The 21,974-nt window shown below is 42.8% G+C and overlaps 1 protein-coding gene across 1 annotated transcript; it reads left to right on the top strand.

Annotated features, from left to right (window-relative positions):
• Positions 1-6,067: 6,067 nt before the first annotated feature.
• On the top strand, positions 6,068-15,952 carry LOC132575719 (glioma pathogenesis-related protein 1-like). The gene is made up of 4 exons (XM_060244412.1): positions 6,068-6,244; positions 7,362-7,619; positions 9,711-9,814; positions 15,943-15,952. Exons 1-4 carry the CDS (start codon positions 6,068-6,070, stop codon positions 15,950-15,952), a joined length of 549 nt encoding a protein of 182 aa, XP_060100395.1.
• The last annotated feature ends 6,022 nt before the right edge of the window (positions 15,953-21,974 follow it).

The following is a 21,974-nucleotide window of genomic DNA, read 5'->3' on the forward strand; positions in this document are numbered from 1 at the left end:
CTCTGGCTATTCCCTACTTGCCCCCCCCCCCTATTCTACTAGCATATTTTAGTGAGCATATATGTGAGTTAATCAATCTGGTTAGTAATCAGCATTCAGCAATAGTATCAATGAACAGAGTCTGACAGCCAGGACCATCGGGTCCACAGATGGCTTTTTCAAAAGTGGGCAGACCACTGCCTCTTTAAGTTTAGTTGGAAAAGTCTCTGTTTCCAAGGATAGATTAATAATATCGGCTAAAGAGCCCTGGATACCCTCGCTACCTGCCTTAATAAGCCAGGATGGACATGGGTCCAGCGGGCAAGTGGTCGGCTTCACTGCAGCCAAGATCCTGTCCACATCTTCCTGAGTAAGATGACTAAAGTGGTCCAGTGTGGGACCCAAAGACAGGCAGTGGGCTTCCAGTTCCCGTACTGCATCAACTGTGGCCGGGAGGTTTTGACAGAGAGTCAAGACCTTATCTGTGAAATAAGTCACAAAAGCCTCACAGCCAATATCCAGTTATCTAGTTTTTAGATTGCCTGTTGGCACTGTAGTCAGTGATCGAATTGTCCTAAATAATTGGGCCGGGCGCAACTTTGCCGACACAATGGAGGCCACATAGAATTCCTTCTTAGCAGACTTCACTGCCTTCTCATAGGCCTTCATAAACGCTCTATAAGAAGTTCTAGACTCCTCGTCATAAGATCTCTGCCACTAGCCGTCTAAGTTGCCGTTTCATCCTCTTCAACTCCAGGGTGTACCATGGAGCTGATTTGGTATGGCGACAAAGAGGGCGCCGGGGGCAATGCCGTTGATGGCCTCAGAGAACTGGGAATACCAATCCTCTACTAGCCCATCTAGCAACCCACCAGGGAGCATAGGAGCCCACAGAGCTTCTTGAAGCCACTCTGGGTCCAATTGGCTCCACGGGCGAGCATAAGTCTGCCTGCCGCCTAAACAGGAGGAGGGATGCAAGTCAAATTGGACTTTCAGGGCATAATGATCTGACCATGGAACTGGAGCAGCAGCTATCAGATCAGGTGTTATCCCGACCCCAAAAATCAAGTCCAGCGTGTGACCAGCCTGGTGAGTGGGGGTCGATATAATCTGACTGAGTCCCAGTGTCTCCATGGAAGACACTAGGTCCTGCACCTGTGCGGACGCCGCATCATCAACGTGGACATTGAAATCCCCAGGACCAATAACCTGGGGAAGTCCAATGCCCAGGCCTATACCCTGTCCAGCAGGGCAGGCAGGCTCTCCGGGGGGGTGTTAGGCAGCCGGTACACCACCCAGATAGCCAAACTCTCCTCAGCCTCCCACACCAGACTGACACATTCAATGCCAGTTATGTTTGGGGCAGGGAGTGTCCTGAAAAATAAGAGTCACGAATGAGCATTGCACCTCCTGCTACCCGGTCAACCGAGATTGGTGGAGGACTGAGAACCCAGGTGGAGCAAGTTGGTTCAAGTCTACAGTTTCACTGTCCCGCACTCAGGTCTTGGTCACACATGCCAGATCTATCTGTTGCTCTACAAAGTAATCCTGCAGAGTATAGATCTTGTTATTGATAGATCTGGCATTGATCAACACCAATGTCAGAGCCGAGTAATCTGTCCTAGCCCCACAACTGACATGCCTTGGAATGGGATGCAGGTAGGAAGAGGTCCAAGCATTTCTACATCTCCGGCCTTTTCCAAAGCACAAAGACTTGGGCCCACCACCATATCTTCCCCGCCCCCATATGATCGGAATCCCTGACCCAGCCATAGTCCTCCCCACACAGTGTTATTGGGCAAGATGGTCCAGCTAGCATATGCCCAGCACTAATCTAATCTAATCTATATGTATTCTATTCACTCTACACGTCCTCAATCATTGATTCCTAAGTCTCCCTAGTTTAACTAAATTAAATTCCAACAATTAAATTGATCCCAACTACCAACTCATTATCTTAGCCAATTAATTGCAAATTGGCTCCCCCAACCCTCCCCTAAAGCCCAATAACACCACCCTCCCAAATTAATCACTCCAATTAATTAACAAAACCAAATTAAAAAACAGTAGCAATTAAATGGTTCAATTTAAAGAAATCTAACACCACTAATTAATTATAATCCTCCCCTAATTCTAAATAAATAAACAGCGCAATCAGATATAATCAATTAGCGCTAAATAAATCTAATGCTCCCATAGGGCCAAACAAAATAAGTAACAAACTTCCTTTAAAGTGCAAACAGATGGATAAAGTACAGTCACAGTGCAGGATAAAGTCAACGTCAAGTAAATAGCAGCAGCAGCTGGTGCTAATCTTGTAAGGATTCGTCCGATGGATCTTGCCTTTGAGGTACATTCTGTGCTGTCACTGTGCCCCACGCATCCCACCAGGGTGCCACTGCACCCCAGACACCCCGCACTCTACCTCCACCTCTGGGGCCTCATCGGCTTCCAGCACTAGCTGGCAAGACCCAATAGGAGCCAATACCGGCGTTCTCCAACAGAAGGTCAGGTATGTTCCAACGGAATGTCGTGGTTGCGTTGTTCCTCCACAGCGTGGCTAAGCCGAACCAGCAGTGTCTCTCGTCTGTGGCTGCCAACCCTGGGGTCATCCAGGCTCATCCAGCAGATCTCGTCTCCAGGGCGCAGTCCATCATAGCAATCTTCCAATTGCCACACTTATGTATGCTGATGGCACTCTGTTGATTGCCCGCTCTCTAGTGAGCATGCATCATTTACTGTCAGCATTTGGAAACTACTGCAGTAATGAAGGCTTAACCATCAATTATAATAAATCTAAGTAGTTTTTACAAAAAAAAAATCTATTCATTTCACGTGTGGTACTTAAATGGGAGGAAGATCCAACAAGCAACCAGTTATAATTATTTGGGTCTGAAATTCCAATCTAACCTTAGTTGGAAGAATCATAGACCTTATGAAAGAGAAAGCTCTGAGAACGATCAAGGGAATCCTGCGCTTCTTTTTTTCCAGAAGTGGACAATATGTCCCCTCTGCAATCAAACTTTTTGATGCTAAAGTGGCCACTCAGTTTCTGTACGAAGCTCCCTTATGGGCTGACTCAGCAAATGAGCGTTTAGGTATTGTTTTGCATTATTTCCTTAGAAAACTCTTGGCTGCCCCCTACTGTATAGCAGAGATTGCCATTAGAGCTGAGTTGGGGATTCAATTTTTGGAGGCTAAAGCATGGGCTGCAATCTTTGGATATTGGTTAAAATCTCTCCTGGCCCTCCCTACAGACAGTCTCTTATCTGTATCACAAAGAGACTCATTTGTTAACCCTTGGTTCAGATTTGCAGATTCTTAACTTCAGACCTTGGGATTGGATAATGCTTTCTTGTTGACTTTGTCTTATTCCAAAGCTCGATGAAAAAAAGGTTGTTTCAGTGGGACTTAAACAGCACTATTTTCCATGCTCGCCGCATGTGCTCTCCTGCCTGCTTTGGCTTCACATATTCGAAGTCCTAGTGTCCCTATATAAATTTTCAGACCATCCCAGCCTACAGAAGAGCCTTCTTTTTAGCCAGGTTTAATTTGCTGCCTACTGCTATTCTTAGTGGGTGTTACAAGAGAAAGCCCTATTCTGAGAGATTATGTGGCTGTAGATCTGGCTCTGTTGAAACTGTAGAACGTGTGTTTTTTGTTTGCCAAAGGTATAACTATTTAAGAAAACAGTTTATTGACCCATTAATTATTGATATTGATCTGCCTGTGGCAAATAAGCTCCAGCTCTTGCTTGGTGGCTTTGAACTAGCCATCACAGTCTCAGTTGTAAAATTTCTTCTGGGAGTGTTTAGATTTAAGAGACAAGAGGGGGATTTTAAGAAAATGGGAAATTATGTCTTATATTGTGCACGTTGCTGATTCCAAACGCTTATTTTGCAAAATTTGTAAAATGAATTTTGTATTTTGTTGCATTTGCTTATGACCAAATGGTCTGTGAGCAATACATATATATAAATACATATGATGATTGAATCCCTCTGTACCACATAGTTCCCCCAACCACTTGGAATGCTAGGAGTGGGGCAGGAAAACCATAGGAAAAGTGGCAAAATGGCCAGTTGCCAACTCTCCAGAGAAGCTCCAAAGATCCTGGGAAGCTCTGAAGTGGGTTCCTAGTGACACTGGAGGGAGGCTGTCCCACCTAATGAGCCCAAGACAGGTACAATGGTGGCAGCTATACCCAGAGGAAGTACAATGGAACAGCCCCTTCAGGTTCAAAATCCCAGGAGGGATTGGCAGAGCCAGGGCCCACCAGCAGACACAGCCCACTAGTCCACCACAGGTACAAAACACAGTTGGAAAGTTCAAGTAGAATTACAGTATACAAAAATGCACATGACAAGAAAAGCAAAAATGGAATAGCACGAAATTATGACAATAATTGATATAATGAAATCTATAATGAATAATTGATATAATGAAATCTATGCATCATAGTGTGTTAATACATAATTTAAATACATGTACAAAGCCAAAATCAGAATACACAAATTCATTCACAAGGTCACAATTCATCAAGGTCCAGTTCAATAAGGTTCACAGTATATCAAAGTTGATTCATCAAAGTTCACACAAGAATTCCTCAGTACAATGTCTCATTCTGGTCACCTTCATCAGTGAACCCACTTGAATGTAGTAGGCCAGGGGTGGCCAATGGTAACTCTCCAGATGTTTTTGACTACAACTTTTATCAGCCCCAGACAGCATGGCCAATGGCTGGGGCTGATGGGAGTTGTAGGCAAAAAACATCTGGAGAGCTACTGTTGGCCACCCCTGTAGTAGGCGAATAATGACAAACAATGCAATGCAGAGTTCTGTGTAACCAATCCACAAGAAATAAATAATCTTTTTTAAAGACACTGTCATAATATTTAGAGCACGACTAAGGCAGTTCTTTGTACCATGGTATAACCTTTCTTTCTTTCTTTCTTTCTTTCTTTCTTTCTTTCTTTCTTTCTTTCTTTCTTTCTTTCTTTCTTTCTTTCTTTCTTTCTTTCTTTCTTTCTTTCTTTCTTTCTTCCTTCCTTCCTTCCTTCCTTCCTTCCTTCCTTCCTTCCTTCCTTCCTTCCTTCCTTTCTTTCTTTCTTTCTTTCTTTCTTTCTTTCTTTCTTCCTTCCTTCCTTCCTTCCTTCCTTCCTTCCTTCCTTCCTTCCTTCCTTCCTTCCTTCCTTCCTTCCTTCCTTCCTTCCTTCCTTTCTTAAAAAGAAAGCTGGGAATTCTAAGAACCCAATACAGAGATTGTTATATAGGTGTTGTATGTATATTAATGCCATCAAATTGCTTTCAACTTACAAGAATTCTAAGAGACTATGATTTGGAAGTGTTTAAAAGGGAGTGGAAGAAATTTAGAGGTTATGTAGAGAAAGAATGGAACGTAAAAAGACATTGGACAATTTTTTAATAATGAGTATTAGAAAAAGGTAGACTATGAATCTAGATTGTTATAGTTAAAGGTACCTTTATAAGTGAACTTTAAGTATATAACTTCAGCAGGAGTCTAGTAACGGAGGGAGGGGGGATTAGAAAATATCATATGGGTTAGGGATAGAGATAATACAAATGGATATTGTTACCATATGCTATCAATAAAATTGTTTAAAACTAAATTGCTTTCAACTTATGGCAACCCTATGAATTAATGACCTCCAAAATATCTTATTGTCTTGCAAACTGAGGGCCATGGTTTCCTTGATTGAATCACTTATACAACTATAACAATACAAAGACATTCAATTGCCATTTTTTTTTTTTTTTAAAGGGCTCCCCAGTGGTATGGGGATGAAGGGCTGCGGTGGGAGGGAAAATAGCTGCTGCATGGGCAGGATCAGAAAAACCAGACATTTCTCACCCACATCACAGCCATCCAGACTTTGCTGTGATCTTTCTCAAAGTGAGTTTGGGAAAGATTGGAGAAAAGCCAAGGGAAACCCAGAGAGGTGCATTCTAGAACACAGGGGGTGGGGAGATTCTAACTAGACTGTTGGAGGGCGACAGTTGGCAAATGCAAGTGTTGTTTTGCACATGTAAGAGTCTGGCATATTCGTGTCAGGGTGCTGGTACCAAGATGAGGGGCTGGCTGTGGACCATGCTGTGGCTGATGAGAGATGTGAATGGGTGGACCAAGTTTCAGCCAGTAAAGTATCCCCAAATTACCAACCAAACCTTTATCAAGCAGTGTGTCGATGCACACAACAAGCACCGCTCTGAAGTCAAGCCAGCAGCTTCCAACATGCTGTACATGGTGTGCACTGGGAACAGAGATAAGACTGAGAGGTGGCAGAGAGGGTGGAATTTTGCTTGGGGTGGGAAGGGGCTGGTGAAAAGAAAGTGGGCCAGTGTAACCCAAACTTGATCCTAGTGTATGTTCCATGGAGACATATTTCCACATACATGCAATGGTAGCCTTAGTGATTCTGCAGCCCTGAGCAAAAGTCCAGGACTGAGTCCCAGAATCACTGCCACCCTCTGCTGCCCCACAGCTTTGCCCACCCCACTCCCTATAGGGACCACCTTGGGCCCAAGTGGTGGCAGTAGCCTGCTCTTTCTACTCCTCAGGGGGCCTAGCACAGGGTCTGTGACAGCGGCCCCAATTGCCTTTGGTAAAGACCACCACAACATGGTGGACAACTCCAAACCCAGCAATCCCCAATTCAGTGGTATGGTGGATGGTGACCAGAGATAGGGCTTTTTCAGCAGTGGCACCTTATTTGAAGTATGCCCTCCTCCTTGAGGCTCCCCTGGCACCTTCCCTACTCTCTTTTAGGCATTTGTCCAAAACATTCTTTTTAATCTAGGCTCTTAAGCTATTGATCTTTCACCATTATCTTTATAGCCTGGAAGATAATTTACAGAGGTGCTTCAAAAAGATTAAGAGTCCATGCATTTGCTCACACTGACCGATTTCGCATTCACCTTACGCTGTTCTCACGTTTGTCTTTGCAGCGCGGCTCCCTTCTGATTTCCCACTATCTGCTCTGGGGTTGCAGCAAGCATAGGCGTTTTTGTGCAGTAAACAGAAACCGCTGAAAACCATTTTGTTTACTGTGCGAGAACACCAACTGTCTATTTTCATAAAGTCACATAAAGTCATATATGGACATATATATATATTTGAGAAAACATATTTATAGACCTAATTTAAAAAAACCCCATTTTGCTTCTTTTTAGAAATTAACAATCTCTTATTAGGGAAGCCAAGTTTTTAAAGTACACAAGATAAATAAATTACCTTGAGGCAAAACAAATATTTTAATGAATATTTCACTTCCTTGGGAAAAACACCTGTGTTTTTATATGCATAATTTAGAGACTGGAAGATAACAATGTTGTGATTAAAGGTTGTACATTATATTTTGCAGACCTGGGATGTAGCTTTAGCTAGAACAGCTAGAGCATGGGGAAAGAGATGCATTTTTATACGAAACTATTTTATAGAGCACAATGGAAGTGGTCACCCTGATCCTAAATTGAAGCGCCTTGGAGAAAATATACGGATTACAAATGCTGGAAGAAAACCTTTTGATCCAACTCATTTAATTAGGTCATGGTACTCAGAAGTTGCTTTCTACCAATACCACAACAATACATGTAAAGGCAAATGTAGTCATTATATTCAGGTAAAATTCTTCTCTGCTCAGTCTTCAAATCTGACAGTAAAGCATCAAGAACTGGGATCCTTCTGGTGGTGGAAAATGCTGTCAAGTCACAGCTGATTTACAGCAACCCCATAGGCAAGAGATGTTCAGAGGTGGTTTGCCATTGCCTGGCTCTGTTGTCACAATCTTAGAGTTCCTTGGAGGCCTCCCATCCAAATACTAGCCAGGCCTATCCCTGCTTAGCTTCTGATATCTGACAAGATCAAGCTATTCTGGGCTATCCAGGCCACAGCATAAGCCTTCTGGTCACCAAATACATAAAGCAGCTATCCATCGAAAACAGAGGTCCTGTAGGAGAGCCAGTTTGGTGTAGTGGTTAAGTGTGCGGACTCTTATCTGGGAGAACCGGGTTTGATTCCCCACTCCTCCACTTGCACCTGTTGGCATGGCCTTGGGTCAGTCATAGCTCTGGTAGGGGTTGTCCTTGAAAGGGCAGCTGCTGTGAGAGCCCTCTCAGCCCCACCCTCCTCACAGGGTGTCTGTTGTGGGGAAGGAAGGTAAAGGGGATTGTGAGCTGCTCTGAGACTCTTCAGAGTGGAGGGTGGGATATAAATCCAATATCTTCTTCTTCTTCTGTACCTGAGTCACGGAGACTTGGGAGGGCAAACCTGGCCTTTGGTGGGGTACCCTTGGTGCCTGCATCCAAGGTCCAGAGCCTGGGTGTGATGTTGGATGTCACCTTGTCTATGGAGGCCCAGGTCACAACGGCTGCCAAATCAGCCTTTTCCCATCTTTGGCAGGTCTGGCAGCTGGTTCCCTACCTTTCCTCCTGTGACTTGACTACAGTGAACCATGCAACAGTCACTTCCAGATTAGACTATTGCAATTTGTTCTATGTGGGCCTACCCTTGTGCATGACTCAGAAGTTACAGCTGGTGCAGAATGCAGCAGCGTGCCTATGACACTTTTACGGGCACATATTCAGTGAACTACACTGGCTGCCAACAGAGTTTTGAATCAGGTTCAAGATTTCAGTTCTAACCTTTAAGGCCCTGAATGGTCAGGGACCAACATACCTGCGGGACCACTTCTCTCCAAATGTCCCATGGGGCTTTTAAGATTGGCTGATGAAGGTTGGCTGGTAGTCCCTGGCCCAAAAGAAATCCATTTGGGCCCCGACCTGATGGAATGAGCCTGCCATAGAGATCAGGGCTTTGTGGGACAGTTCCACAGGGCCTGTAAGATGGAGTTCTCCCACCAGACTTTTAACTAACGCCACGGACACTTGATAGATCAGTCCCTCCTGATGAAATTAGCTCAGACTTGCCTGTTAACTGGTCATGAATTATGTAAATTGAACTGCAGATGGCACCAGAGTGATCGTGGAATATCTGCCAGAAAATAAATTAATATGCATTTGCCCATATGCACAAATTCCAGGTAGCATCACTGTTTAGGGATCCTTGTCTGCCTTTGATTGTGGGAAAGTTAATTCCTTGACTATTGGCATGATCCCCAGTGGAACTCTTGCTAATAAGCAGTTCCCAAGCTGTTCTTTTCATAGCACCTGTCACTTTTCAGGTTCCCCCTGTTTCCATTTTATTCCCTTTAAGAAGAACTCTAATTTCAAAGGGAAAAAATCATTGTGCATGGGACAAGATAAAAGGACCTTCATTCCTTCCTAATTCTGGATCTAGTTTCAGAGTGCAGATCTCTTTTTTTTTTTAAACACACTACAGGACCAGGTACAAATTTAGTATATGTTTCTTCAAGCCTACAGGGGTGATGGAGTCACATTTTCAAAATGCACCTCAAAGGGGGGGAAACACAGTAAAAGATCATTGTAGTTATAAACTGTATGGTTTGGTTACAATATATATATATACAGTATATTACTCAAAAAAGTAAATAATTACTTTAAATAAGCTTATTTTAGTATCACAGACATTATCTTATGTAGATCTAACATATAACATTTTCTGCTGAATAGTAACAAAGTGAAAATTTCTTTAGATAGGTGCAAGGAAGGACTCTGTGGAGAAACTGAATTTTAAAATGGTACTTATTAGCACAGCTTGCACCTTATATTGTACAATATAATTCTTTTCACAGATTGTTTGGGATGCCTCTTATAAGATTGGATGTGCTATAGTTTTCTGCCGTAAACTGGGTCGACACAGAAATATTGAAAATTTTGTGTGCAATTATGCTCCAAGGTAACTTAAAATTGGTTAAAGAGAATTTGTAATATCAGTCTAAACATGTCTACATATATCATTTTCAGACTTTCTCAGAAGATAGAATGAATGGACATGTGTAGAGGGGAGGTATCATAGTGACAAGCTGTCTCAAGACTAAATGTGTCCACTGAAACATATGCATATAACCTATGTGAATATGTATGTACTCATGTACAGCTCTTCCCACACAATCAGTAACCCTGCTTTTTCAGGATTCCTACAGAAATTTAAACATACTTGTATAGAAATCTCTCAGTAAGTAGCAGTGCCATCCTAAGCATAGTTATATCCAAAGTCAATTGAAATCTTAGAAAGACTCATATTACTATTTGTTTGTAGAAACTCTACATGTACATTACGGTTGCCAACCCCAGGTCCCAGTGGGGGTTCCCCTACTTTGGGGGGTTTTGATCCACCACTGGCCAACTGGCCAGCAGGGAAACCCACCCCCAAACAGGGATTTTTTTTTGGTCAACTCTATGGTTTGAAGGCAAAACCCCCATAGAGTTTTGCCCAAAAACCAGTGTTGCATGTGATGTCACTGATGTGATGATGCCATTTCCAGCTGACATCATCGCATTGGGGACATTGAGTGCAACATCCCTCAAACCCCAGAACACCACCAAAATCCCCTTGCCACAACAGTGAGGGGACCCGGCAACCCTAATGAAGAGAAGAGATTGAATTTATATCCTGCCCTAGGGCACATGGTGCCCCAGGCAGGCACCCTGCCCGCCGCCCCCCTGCCGCCACCTCCCACCCTCCCTCCACAGTGCCTCATTCCATTGCCCCCCCACACACAATCAGAGGAGAGTGCTGCAACGAGGAGCGGCCCTACTGGCTTCGAGGCAGCCAGCATCAGAGTGTTCTTTGAAGAGAGAGCGCTGGAGGAGGCTTCTCCCCCCGGAAGTGAGGCCTCCTCCAGCTCTCTCTTCAAAGAAGCTGGTAGAGCCGATCCTCGTCATGGTGCGCTCCTCTGATTGCATGGGGGAGCAGGTGGAGTGTGGCACGGAGGAAGGGAGGGGGGCTGGCAGTGGCAGCAGCAGTGGGGGGGGGAGGCAAATTTAGATGTTTGTCTTGAGCACCAAGAGGGGGGAGCCCAATTCAGTGCCCCTCCCCCAGCACCCTAGGCAACCACCTAGTTTGCCTAGTGGGTGAGCTGGCCCTGGCCCTGCAGTATGTGGATCGAGAACTACCAGAAGTACAAGCTGGGTTTCAGAGAGATAGAGGAACTAGAGATCAAATTGCCAACAATTATGAAGAAAGCACAGGAGTACCAGAAAAAAATATCTATTTCTGCTTCATTGACTACGCTAAAGCATTTGATTGTGTGGATTACAACAAAATGTGGCAAGTTCTTAAAGAGAACGTTTCCTGAGAAACCTGTATAAGGGTCAAGAAGCAACTGCTAGAACAGGATATGGAACAACTGATTGGTTTAGAATAGGAAAAGGAGTTTGACAAGGATGTATATTGTCACCCTGCTTATTTAATTTATATGCAGAGTACATCATGCGGAATGTGGGATGAATCACAAACCAGAATTAAGATTGCCAGAAAAAACATGAACCATCTCAGATATGCAAATGACACCACTCTAATGGCAGAAAGTGAAGAGGATCTAAATAATCCCTTGTTGAGGGTGAAAGAGGAGAGCACAAAAATAGGCTTGAAACTCAACATCAAAAAAACTAAAACATGGCATCCGGCCCCATCACTCCTTGGCAAATAGAAGGGGAAGGCATGGAAGCAGTGACAGACTTCACATTCCTGGGATCCAAGATCACTGCAGATGGTGACTGTAGCCATGAAATTAAAAGAAGTTTGCTCCTTGGGAGGACAACTATGGCGAACCTAGGCAGTATAATAAAAAGTAGAGACATCACCCTGCCAACAAAAGTCCATATAATCAAAGTGATGGTATGCCCAGTAGTAATGTTTGGCTGTGAGAAGTGGACCATAAGGAAGGCTGAGTGCAGAAGAATAGATGCTTTTGCGCTGTGGCACTGGAGAAGAATCTTGAGAGTCCCTTGGACTGCAAGAAGATCAAATGAGTCAGTCCTAAGGGAAATCAAACCAGACTGTTCCCTGGAAGATCAGAAGCTGAAGCTCAAATACTTTGGCCACCAAATGAGAAGGGAGCACTCCCTGGAGAAGACCCTGGTGCTGGGAAAGACAGAAGGCAAAAGAAGAAGGGGATGGCAAAAGATGATGGCTGGACAGCGTTACTGATGGAGCTAACATGAATTTAAGTGGACTTTGAAGGATGGTAAAAGACAGGAGGACCTGGTATGACTTGATCCATGGGATCGCAAAGAGTCAGACTTGACTGTGTGACTGAACAATAGAATTACTACTTGAAGGTGTCTCAGTGGCTTACAATCCTGTTTCTTTGTGTTAAACCAATTTTATTATTTTTGCAACATATTGAAAGACATTTATGAAACCTTAATTTCAAAATATTGACCAATACATTAGAAAATTTCCACCTCCCCCCAGCCCTCTATTTCTTGACCTCCGCCGGTGCTTAAAATAATTTTTAAAAAAGGTAAAATTCACGCTTATAGAATCTTCTCTTCCTGTTTACCTTAATACAAAATGAACCAAGACTATGTATTGATTATTATTAAAATTAACCCTATATTTATCTCATAAGAACATAAGAGAAGCCATGTTGGATCAGGCCAATGGCCCATCAAGTCCAACACTCTGTGTCACACAGTGGCAAAAAATTTTATATACACATACACTGTGGCTAATAGCCACTGATGGACCTGTGCTCCATATTTTTATCTAAACCCCTCTTGAAGGTGGCTATACTTGTGGCCGCCACCACCTCCTGTGGCAGTGAATTCCACATGTTAATCACCCTTTGGGTGAAGAAGTACTTCCTTTTATCCGTTTTAACCTTTCTGCTCAGTAATTTCGTGGAATGCCCACGAGTTCTTGTATTGTGAGAAAGGGAGAAAAGTACTTCTTTCTCTACTTTCTCCATCCCATGCATTATCTTGTAAACCTCTATCATGTCACCCCGCAGTCGACGTTTCTCCAAGCTAAAGAGTCCCAAGCGTTTCAACCTTTCTTCATAGGAAAAGTGCTCCAGCCCTTTAATCATTCTAGTTGCCCTTCTCTGGACTTTCTCCAATGCTATAATATCCTTTTTGAGGTGCGGCGACCAGAACTGCACACAGTACTCCAAATGAGACCGTACCATCGATTTATACAGGGGCATTATGATACTGGCTGATTTGTTTTCAATTCCCTTCCTAATAATTCCCAGCATGGCGTTGGCCTTTTTTATTGCAGACGCACACTGTCTTGACATTTTCAGTGAGTTATCTACCACGACCCCAAGATCTCTCTCTTGGTCCGTCTCTGCCAGTTCACACCCCATCAACTTGTATTTGTAGCTGGGATTCTTGGCCCCAATGTGCATTACTTTGCACTTGGCCACATTGAACCGCATCTGCCACGTTGACGCCCACTCACCCAGCCTCAACAGATCCCTTTGGAGTTCCTCACAATCCTCTCTGGTTCTCACCACCCTGAACAATTTAGTGTCATCCGCGAACTTGGCCACTTCACTGCTCACTCCCAACTCTAAATCATTTATAAACAAGTTAAAGAGCATGGGACCCAGTACCGAACCCTGCGGCACCCCACTGCTTACCGTCCTCCACTGCGAAGACTGCCCATTTATACTGACTCTCTGCTTCCTATTACTAAGCCAGTTTTTGATCCACAAGAGGACCTGTCCTTTTACTCCATGACTTTCAAGTTTTCTAAGGAGCCTTTGATGAGGAACTTTATCAAAAGCTTTCTGGAAGTCAAGGTAAACAACATCTATCGGGTCTCCTTTGTCCACATGTTTGTTCACCCCCTCAAAGAAATGTAACAGGTTAGTGAGGCAAGATCTTCCCTTGCAGAACCCATGCTGAGTCTTCCTCAATAACCCGTGTTCATCAATGTGCCTACTCATTCTGTCCTTGATAATGGTTTCTACCAACTTTCCCGGTATTGAAGTCAGACTGACTGGCCTGTAATTTCCCGGATCTCTTCTGGAACCTTTTTTAAAGATGGGGGTGACATTTGCTACCTTCCAGTCCTCAGGAACGGAGGCAGATTTCAATGAAAGATTACAGATTTTTGTTAGAAGCTCCACAAGTTCAACTTTGAGTTCTTTCAGAACTCTCGGATGTATGCCATCCGGACCCGGTGACTTATTAGTTTTTAATTTGTCTATCAGTTGTAGGACCTCCTCTTTTGTCACCTCAATCTGACTCAGGTCTTTCAACACCCCTTCCAAAATTAGTGGTTCTGGGGCGGGCAAAAAGTTCTCGTCTTCCACAGTGAAGACGGAGGCAAAAAATTCATTTAGCTTCTCAGCCATTTCCCTATCCTCCTTCAGTAATCCTCTACTAAGTTACATATCTAACCTCTACTAAGTTACATATCAGATCAGAAATCCATGTTTACCACTTTATCTTCCCCTTAAAAGTTCAGATAATATTATCAAAAACCACTAAGTGTCTCTTGACTTTCCATTGTTTTTCAACATATTTTTGAAATTTCTTCCAATCATCCTTAAATTTTTCTGAGTTGCAGTCTTTTAATATTCTAGTAAGTTTATCCATTTCACTCCAGTGTAACACTTTTAAGATCCAGTCCCATTTCTCTGGTACTTTATCTTGCTTCCACATTTGCACATATAATGTCCTTGCAGCTGAAAGCAAGTACCACAACAACGTCCTTTCTTGTTTTGAAAAACTTTCCATTTGTAATCCCACCAGAAAGATATCTGGTGCTCTCTTGATGTCATAACCCAAAATTTTAGAGGTCTCTTGTTGAATCATTTGCCAAAAATGTTTCGCTTTATCGTAAGTCCACCACATATGGTAGAAAGAACCTTCATGTTTTTTACACTTCCAACACCTATCTGATATTTGATTATTCATTTTTGCTAATTTCTTAGGTGTCATATACCATCTGTACAATATTTTGAAACAGTTATCTTTTATGTTATAACACGTCAATATTTTCATAGAGTTCTTCCATAGGTGTTCCCATGTCTCCATTTGTATTTCTTTGTTCATATTTATTGCCCATTTTATCATTTGAGTTTTCACCACTTCATCTTCTGTAGACCATTTCATTAGTAACTTATAAACTTTTGAAATCAATTTTTCATTCTCACCCAACAGCACTTTTTCCAGTTCTGTTTGCTCTTATCTTATTCCTGTATTTCTAATATCTTGCTCCACCAAGCTTTTAATTTGTTGTAATTGGTACCAATTAAGTTTGTCCTGCAATTCTTCTGCTGGCTTTAGTTCCACCTTGCCTCCCTGTATTTTTAGCAGTTGTTTATATGATAACCATTTATCTTCCTGTGGATCTGAAGACAACTTTATGACTTCAGTTGGCACAATCCATAATGGCTTTCTCTCATCACCATATTTAGTATATTTTTCCCAAGTATTCAACAGGTTTCTTCTTATGTAATGATGTGAGAAAAGTCCATCCATCTTCTACTTCCCATAATACATATAAGCATGCCAACCAAAAACATTCCTATGGCTTTCTAATGCCAATATTCCTGTTGAGCAGGGTTATCCAGTCCTTAATCCATACCAAACAAACTGCATCATAATATAACTTAAAATCAGGCAGCTGGAAGCCACCCCTTTCTTTCGCATCCGTCAGAATTTTCATTTTAATTCTTGGCTTTTTTCCCGCCCATACAAATTCTGAAATCTTTTTTTGCCAATGATTAAATTGTTTGTTATCTTTCACTATTGGAATTGTTTGAAAAAGAAACATAATTCTTGGTAGATTAAGATTGTCAAAAGCTTTCTCTGCATCAGCAAAAAATAATGCTACCTCTTTTTCTGGATGCTTTTCATAATATTCTACAATGCCTATTACTGTTCTGATGTTATCTTTTATTTGCCTTCTGGGGAGAAAACCTGCTTGCTCCTTTTGAATAAAGGTATTTAAGTGCTGTTTGAGTCATTCTGCTAGTATCCTAGCAAAGATTTTATAATCATTGTTAAGCAGTGAAATCACTCTATAATTTTTAACACTCGTGGTATCTCTGTCTTCCTTAGGTATCAATGAAACAACTGCTTCCTTCCATGTATTTGGCACTTTCCCATCTTGTCTAATATTATTCATCAATTTTTGGAGTTTCGGTACTTATACGTCTGCCAGACTAATATGTCTGCCAGGACTTTATAAAATTTTGCTGAAGTATCTAGCATTTAATCTCCATCTCCTCACCTTCCCCCAATGAGCCTGATCTCAAACGTGTTGCCGGCTTTTGATCAGACATCACTGTCCTCCCATTGCATAAAATAGGCTCTAACGTTGACCTCACCAATCAGCAAACCAAGGACAGGGTTCAATAGATTAGGGCATGCCCTTTCCAACAAGCCCAAAATCGCTGTTCTCTGAGCTTCCTAGCTCAAGATATTAATTTTTAAAGTTTTTATAAAATCCAAAATGGCAGCCGCGACTTTTCCAAGCCCCTTTTTAAAAAAGTTTTCCTTTTTTCAATAATGCTTAAATTTTAGTTTTACTCATATAGTCCAAAATATTTCTTCTTTTTAGGATGACTCCTGCCAGTTTTATAAACTTTTAAAGTCCCGTTCTTTAAAAATATAAAACCTTTGACCCTTCTTTAATGGCTACCGATGTTACTCTATAGTTTTTGGTTCTAGAGATGTCTCTGGAGGCTTGAAGATTTCCCTTCTTCCAGTTTTTACTTCCTGACTCTCTGGCCGTGAAGTCTCATTCTCAATGATTAATAGTCTTACAAAAGTTGTAAAACGTCACTTCCTGTTTCATCTTGAAGAACAGCAAATCTGTTATGTCAGGGTTTTTTCCCCAAAACCCACAGGTATGTCAAACAAGAGTTATTTTTCTGCACTTTCCAGCTGAAGTCCCAAAAGTTCCAAATTTACCCCCTTCTTCTTGACTTTATGCTCTTACTGTTAGTTCCAGATCTTAATCTTTTAATTTTAAAAAACTTATGTCAGTTCCGGAGTGGTAGATAAAGATCTTCACCTTAACGAATGTCTATTCTTCTGTACACCGATTTTATAGAAAGTTGGAATTTTGATGAGCTTATGTCAAATTAATGACCTCGGAGATCCTTTGTAGATGACGGAATGCAATTCTTCACTGGGGGCTCTTCAAAGCCGAAAAGGAATCCCACTGGGACTCCTCATCAGCCAAAGTAAACTCCCTCAAAATTCTTCAAGCATGTCTTAGTTCCCTTTCTGGAAAACGTAGGTAGCAGGCACTGGGGTCGCCTTTTATGCCCAAAACAAAGGGTCTGGTCCACTCCTCTTGAAAAAAGCATGTCAGCTCTCCATTTTTCCAACCCCGGAAGTCCAGCTTACAATTCTGTTTCTTTTCCCTTCCCCTACCCACAACAGATACCCTGTGAGGTGGGTGGAGCTGAGAAAGCTCTCCCAGGACTGCTCTTCAGCAAAACTGCTCTGTGAGAACTTGTGACTGACTGAAGGTCACATCAGCTGGTGCATGTGAGAGGTGGGGAATCAACCTAGTTCTCCCAGATAAGAGTCCACACACTTAACTACTACACCAAACTGCTGCGCATACACACACATTTCAATGAATAGAGTTTGCCATGCAAATCCTATCCATCCCTACACACATATTGTACCCTTTTAACTGACCTCTGAAAAATGTACACATATTCCATTTTGTGGTATATGCTAACCCCACACCAAATTACTCCGGTATCTAGTGGTAACATTTCCCACTTTTTAAAAAAGGTGTGGTGTCAGAGCTGTTCCACAGTACCAAATACATTCTGATGTGTTTCTTTATCATAAGTTCAATTCTCCCCTTTTACATATTAAATAATTCACACTGAGGCCCTTAGCTAACCAGGGGCCCATGGGGACTGGCCCCTGACATTTTTCAGGGCTCCTCACCCTCCATCTCAGGGCCACTCCATTCCTTCCCTTCCTGCACAATTTAAATCATGGTGAAAGGGTCTGCCAAGGAGCAGCAGCTGCCTGTCCCCTGCCATTTAAAAGGCATGCCAATCAGCTGATCAGCAGCAGCAGGCCCATTAACTTGAACAGAGTGTGGCAAGACTATGATGGAGTTGGTGCATTCCCTCTCACCTCAACTCTGACCCACTCCCTGCTTTGCCAAGCCTTGCATGCCACTGAGGCATCCAATCCTACTCCTTCCCCCTCATGTGTAGGTTTCAGAGGGCTTTTTTCAGTTTATTTCAGTTTAATTTCAGAGACAGTTTGGTGTAGTTGTAGCCAAGAGGTGCTGCCTGTTCATACAGGAGCACCCCAATAACAAGAGAGAAAGTGGGTCTCCTATTCCTGGAAACAAAATGGAGTCCGATCAGAAACAGGCCAAGAAATACTTCATTCAAAATGGAGTAGAGCAGAGAGCTTGTTCTGGTCCCCATCTAAAGACACCCTCTGGGCATGGCCCTCTCCCCCGCCCAAACAGAGTGCATAATGACAATGGGGACTGCTGGTAAGTATTGATCACGCCCTAATCCTCAGCTACTGATTAATCAGCCATCTCCCTGGCTCTTTGCTGCAACTCAGCTTCTCTTTGTCTAATGCTATGGTAATGTCTGATACCTAGACAAATTATTTGTTCTCTATGCTTGCTAAACCGCCCAAACAATTAACACATATCCTGACCTTTTATAACCTATTGGGTGGACATTACTAAACCAGCACTATCTATTGTTACCTGGAGATCCATTCAGGTGACCAGAGTCAGTTCTGCTCATTGGCCTGAGGTGAGCACTCAATCAGGTACCCAGGAAAGACATATCACCACCCACTGCAAGTCAGCCCTTTTTCTGAGGTGAGCACTCAATCAGGTACCCAGGAAAGACATATCACCGCCCACTGCAAGCCAGCCCTTTTTCTGGGAGGACCTCTTCCCTTCCAAAAGATTATAACATGAGAGAAAGCTTCATCTCTCTCTCTCTCAGTTTGAGCACATGTAACCAGATTGGTGCCCCCCCATTACTCTAAGTAAGGGGGCCCTCAGACATAGCATATGGTAGTGTATGTCTACATCTTCAAGTTGTAACTGGACCTCACCATATTTGGACCAGGTAATATTGCCTTCCTCGAAACCCCCTCAATTCCTCTATTGATAACCTCTACCTTTCCTAGCTTATTGATTGCCTGTATTGTGTATTTGTGTGTGTGAATGTATTCTCTTTACATATTTTAAGTAAACATTATAAAATATATTTGCCTGGAGTATTCTTGCTTGAAAACCCGCCCTCCATATTGTTGAAGAAAAGATCCTTTGCTCCTAATTCGCTCTACCTAGTCTCCATATTGTTAATTTCCCCATTCTAAAAGGAGACATAAGCATTTCCTGTAACATAGTGGTTAAGTGTGTGGACCCTTATCTAGGAGAACCAAGATTGATTCCCCACTCCTCCATCTGCACCTGATGATGTGACCTTGAGTCAGTCATAAGTTCTTACAGAGCTGTTCTGCTCAAGAGCAGTTCTGGAAGAGCTCTCTCAGCTCCACCCACCTCACAGGGTGTCTGTTGTGCGGAGGGGAAGGGGAGGGAAAGGAGATTGTAAACTGCTCTGAGACTCCTTTGAGTAGTGAAGGGCAAGGTATAAATCCAATCTCCTCTCCTCCTCTTCTTCTTTAATCCCTCCCCCTCAAAAAAGACCTTTCTGTCATGCTCTCCCTCTGCAAGCCAGTTAGTATGGGTTCCTGTGACTGAATGCAGGGAAAGGGACTGCAGACCCATCAGCAGGAGAAGGATATGAGAGCAGGGAAATGGGGGAGGAGCACTGAGAGAGAGAAATTGGGCTTCTTTTGGACTCTTTGAAGTCGATTGCTGCAGGCTGCGCTCCAGGAAAGGAAGGAGAAGGGGAATCAAATTTAAATCACACAGGAAAGGGGAGGGAGAGGGGTGGCCACTGGTTTCTCCAGCTTCCTGCTCTTGCCCCATGGCCCCCTCTGCCCACAGTCCCTAGCTACAGGGCTGCTCACACCAATATGGTTCCTTGACAAAGCTATATTATTCAATATTTGTAACAACAAAAACTTCGTTAAACCATTAGACAATTTCTACACCTTAGGTGGGTACTTTGGAGTATTTTTGTACTCCATGAATATAATCTCTCTGGGTAAGATAAACTTTTCCCGATTTTCAGGAAGTTGTTCTAGAAGTCTTTTTCTCTGCAGAGACCTTAAAATGGTTCCCTGGGTAGTAAACATTATGGAATTTTAAAAAAACATATATCAATTGCAACAGTAATAGATTTGTGGAGTAATTTTCACTCCAGGTGCTTTTTTGTTTGCAGAAAACCAACTGTTAAGTGGTAACTGGCCTTTAGTTTGAAGGCCTTGTTTACTACTGTACAGATGACAATATCCTGAAAGGAAAAAAGTCCAAAGTCACTTTTTGGTGCATTCTGCCAACAATTCACCCCTAGGTTATTTAGATAATTACCCATGTTTGAAAGAGGCTATTGGAACACATATTGAATTTTATTCTACCATTCCTTCAAGGAGCTAAAGGTGGCATACGTAAGTCTCTCTTTCATTTTGTTTTCATGACTAATCATTTGAGTTAGTGTGAGAGAACTACTGACCCAAACGCTCTTCGTGCCTGCATGATGGTTTGGATGTCATAGTCCTTACAGCTTTCCTCAGTAGGCAGTATTTTTAAATGAAAAATTATGAGAGTATCTGAAATTTTGACCTAACATTTTTTATTATTTATTACTTTAAAGGTGTGCTGAATATACAACTTCTAAGTTATCCAGTAGTTTGTACAGTCTGACATTTTACTGTTTATTCACCTGCAATGTTTTTAGAGTTCTTTAGTCCTTTAGGGATTTTATCATTTTGAAATTGCTGTCACTTAATTTTGCTCTTACTGTTCACCTCTGAGTCATGATAATTTTTAATCAGTTAAATATCACTGGTTCCAGTGATGGACTCCACTACCTTCCATTCTCAAAACTACGTTGAGACCAATATGTCACGCCTGAATTTTTCTTTTATTTGTTATAACTTTCATTTCCATTTTATATCCTGATATTCTGATAATGTTATTCTTTAGAGGCACTGCTCCAAGACGTCCTTATGAAACAGGAGATCCATGTAGTGCATGCCCAGAAAGAGACACTTGTGAAAACAATCTCTGTAGTAAGTATAAACCTTTGGTATGCTGCTGCAATTAAGATGCAAACTCTGATTCCTGACCCAGCTTTTGCTGAGAAGTATTTCTCAGGGGGGGGGGCATACAGTGTGTTTCAGTGAGCAACAGAAATCTTTTGCCTCTCCAAGAAGGCTCTGAAATAGTGACAGGCTACATGGGAAATAAGAATTCTATTGCATTTATTTGATATTTCTGCATAAATTTGGCAGACTATATACAAACGTTTTGCTAATTAATCTGTTTTCATCTCTTGAGCTTTAATTTAATTGGAAGTTTTAAAAATGGGTACTCTAGTTTCAAGGACAGAGCAGTTTATGTTGCAACCTGTGCAAAACAAGTGAGGCTAGGGTGGCCAGACCGTCCCGGTCTCCCGGGACTTTCCCGGTTCTGGCCACCAATTCCCGGCTCCCGGGCTGCCTATACCGGGACCATTACAAAGTCCCGGTATAGCCGGCGGGCCGCGTGCGCGGGCCGGGAAGGCGGGGAGTGAGGCAGCCAGCGTCCCTGCGCGTGCGCACAGCGGTGTGCGCACGCGCAGGGACGCTGGCTGCCTCACTCGCCGCCTTCCCCGCCCGCGCGCGGGGTCCGGAGAGGCCGGCGCTGGTCCCTGTGTTTGTGACTGGAGTGGACAATACTGACTTTGGTGGACCCAAGCACTGATTCAGTGTAAGGGAGCTTTGTGTTTGTGACTGGAGTAGACAATACTGACTTTGGTGGACCCAAGCACTGATTCAGTGTAAGGGAGCTTTGTGTTTGTGTCTTCTGGTGCAATTTTGTTCTCAGATCCTGTATTTACTTCATCAGTATATGGGATAAGGCACTTTCTCAACTGTGCTGCATAATGCAGCCTATTTATTTTGTCCTGTTTGCTCTGTTGGCTCTATCTGCGCCACCTTCATCACTTTCGGGGTGTGGATCCCCC

The sequence above is a fragment of the Heteronotia binoei genome, chromosome 8, assembly GCF_032191835.1.
Source record: "Heteronotia binoei isolate CCM8104 ecotype False Entrance Well chromosome 8, APGP_CSIRO_Hbin_v1, whole genome shotgun sequence".
NCBI lineage: Eukaryota > Metazoa > Chordata > Lepidosauria > Squamata > Gekkonidae > Heteronotia > Heteronotia binoei.

Bases quoted from the DNA above. Each gene is read 5' to 3' on its own strand.
- LOC132575719 (XM_060244412.1), top strand. From the start codon at position 6,068: ATGAGGGGCTGGCTGTGGACCATGCTGTGGCTGATGAGAGATGTGAAT. The intron at 6,245-7,361 runs GTGTGCACTGGG...TATATTTTGCAG, and splicing joins CTTCCAACATGCTGTACATG to ACCTGGGATGTAGCTTTAGC. The intron at 7,620-9,710 runs GTAAAATTCTTC...TTCTTTTCACAG, and splicing joins AATGTAGTCATTATATTCAG to ATTGTTTGGGATGCCTCTTA.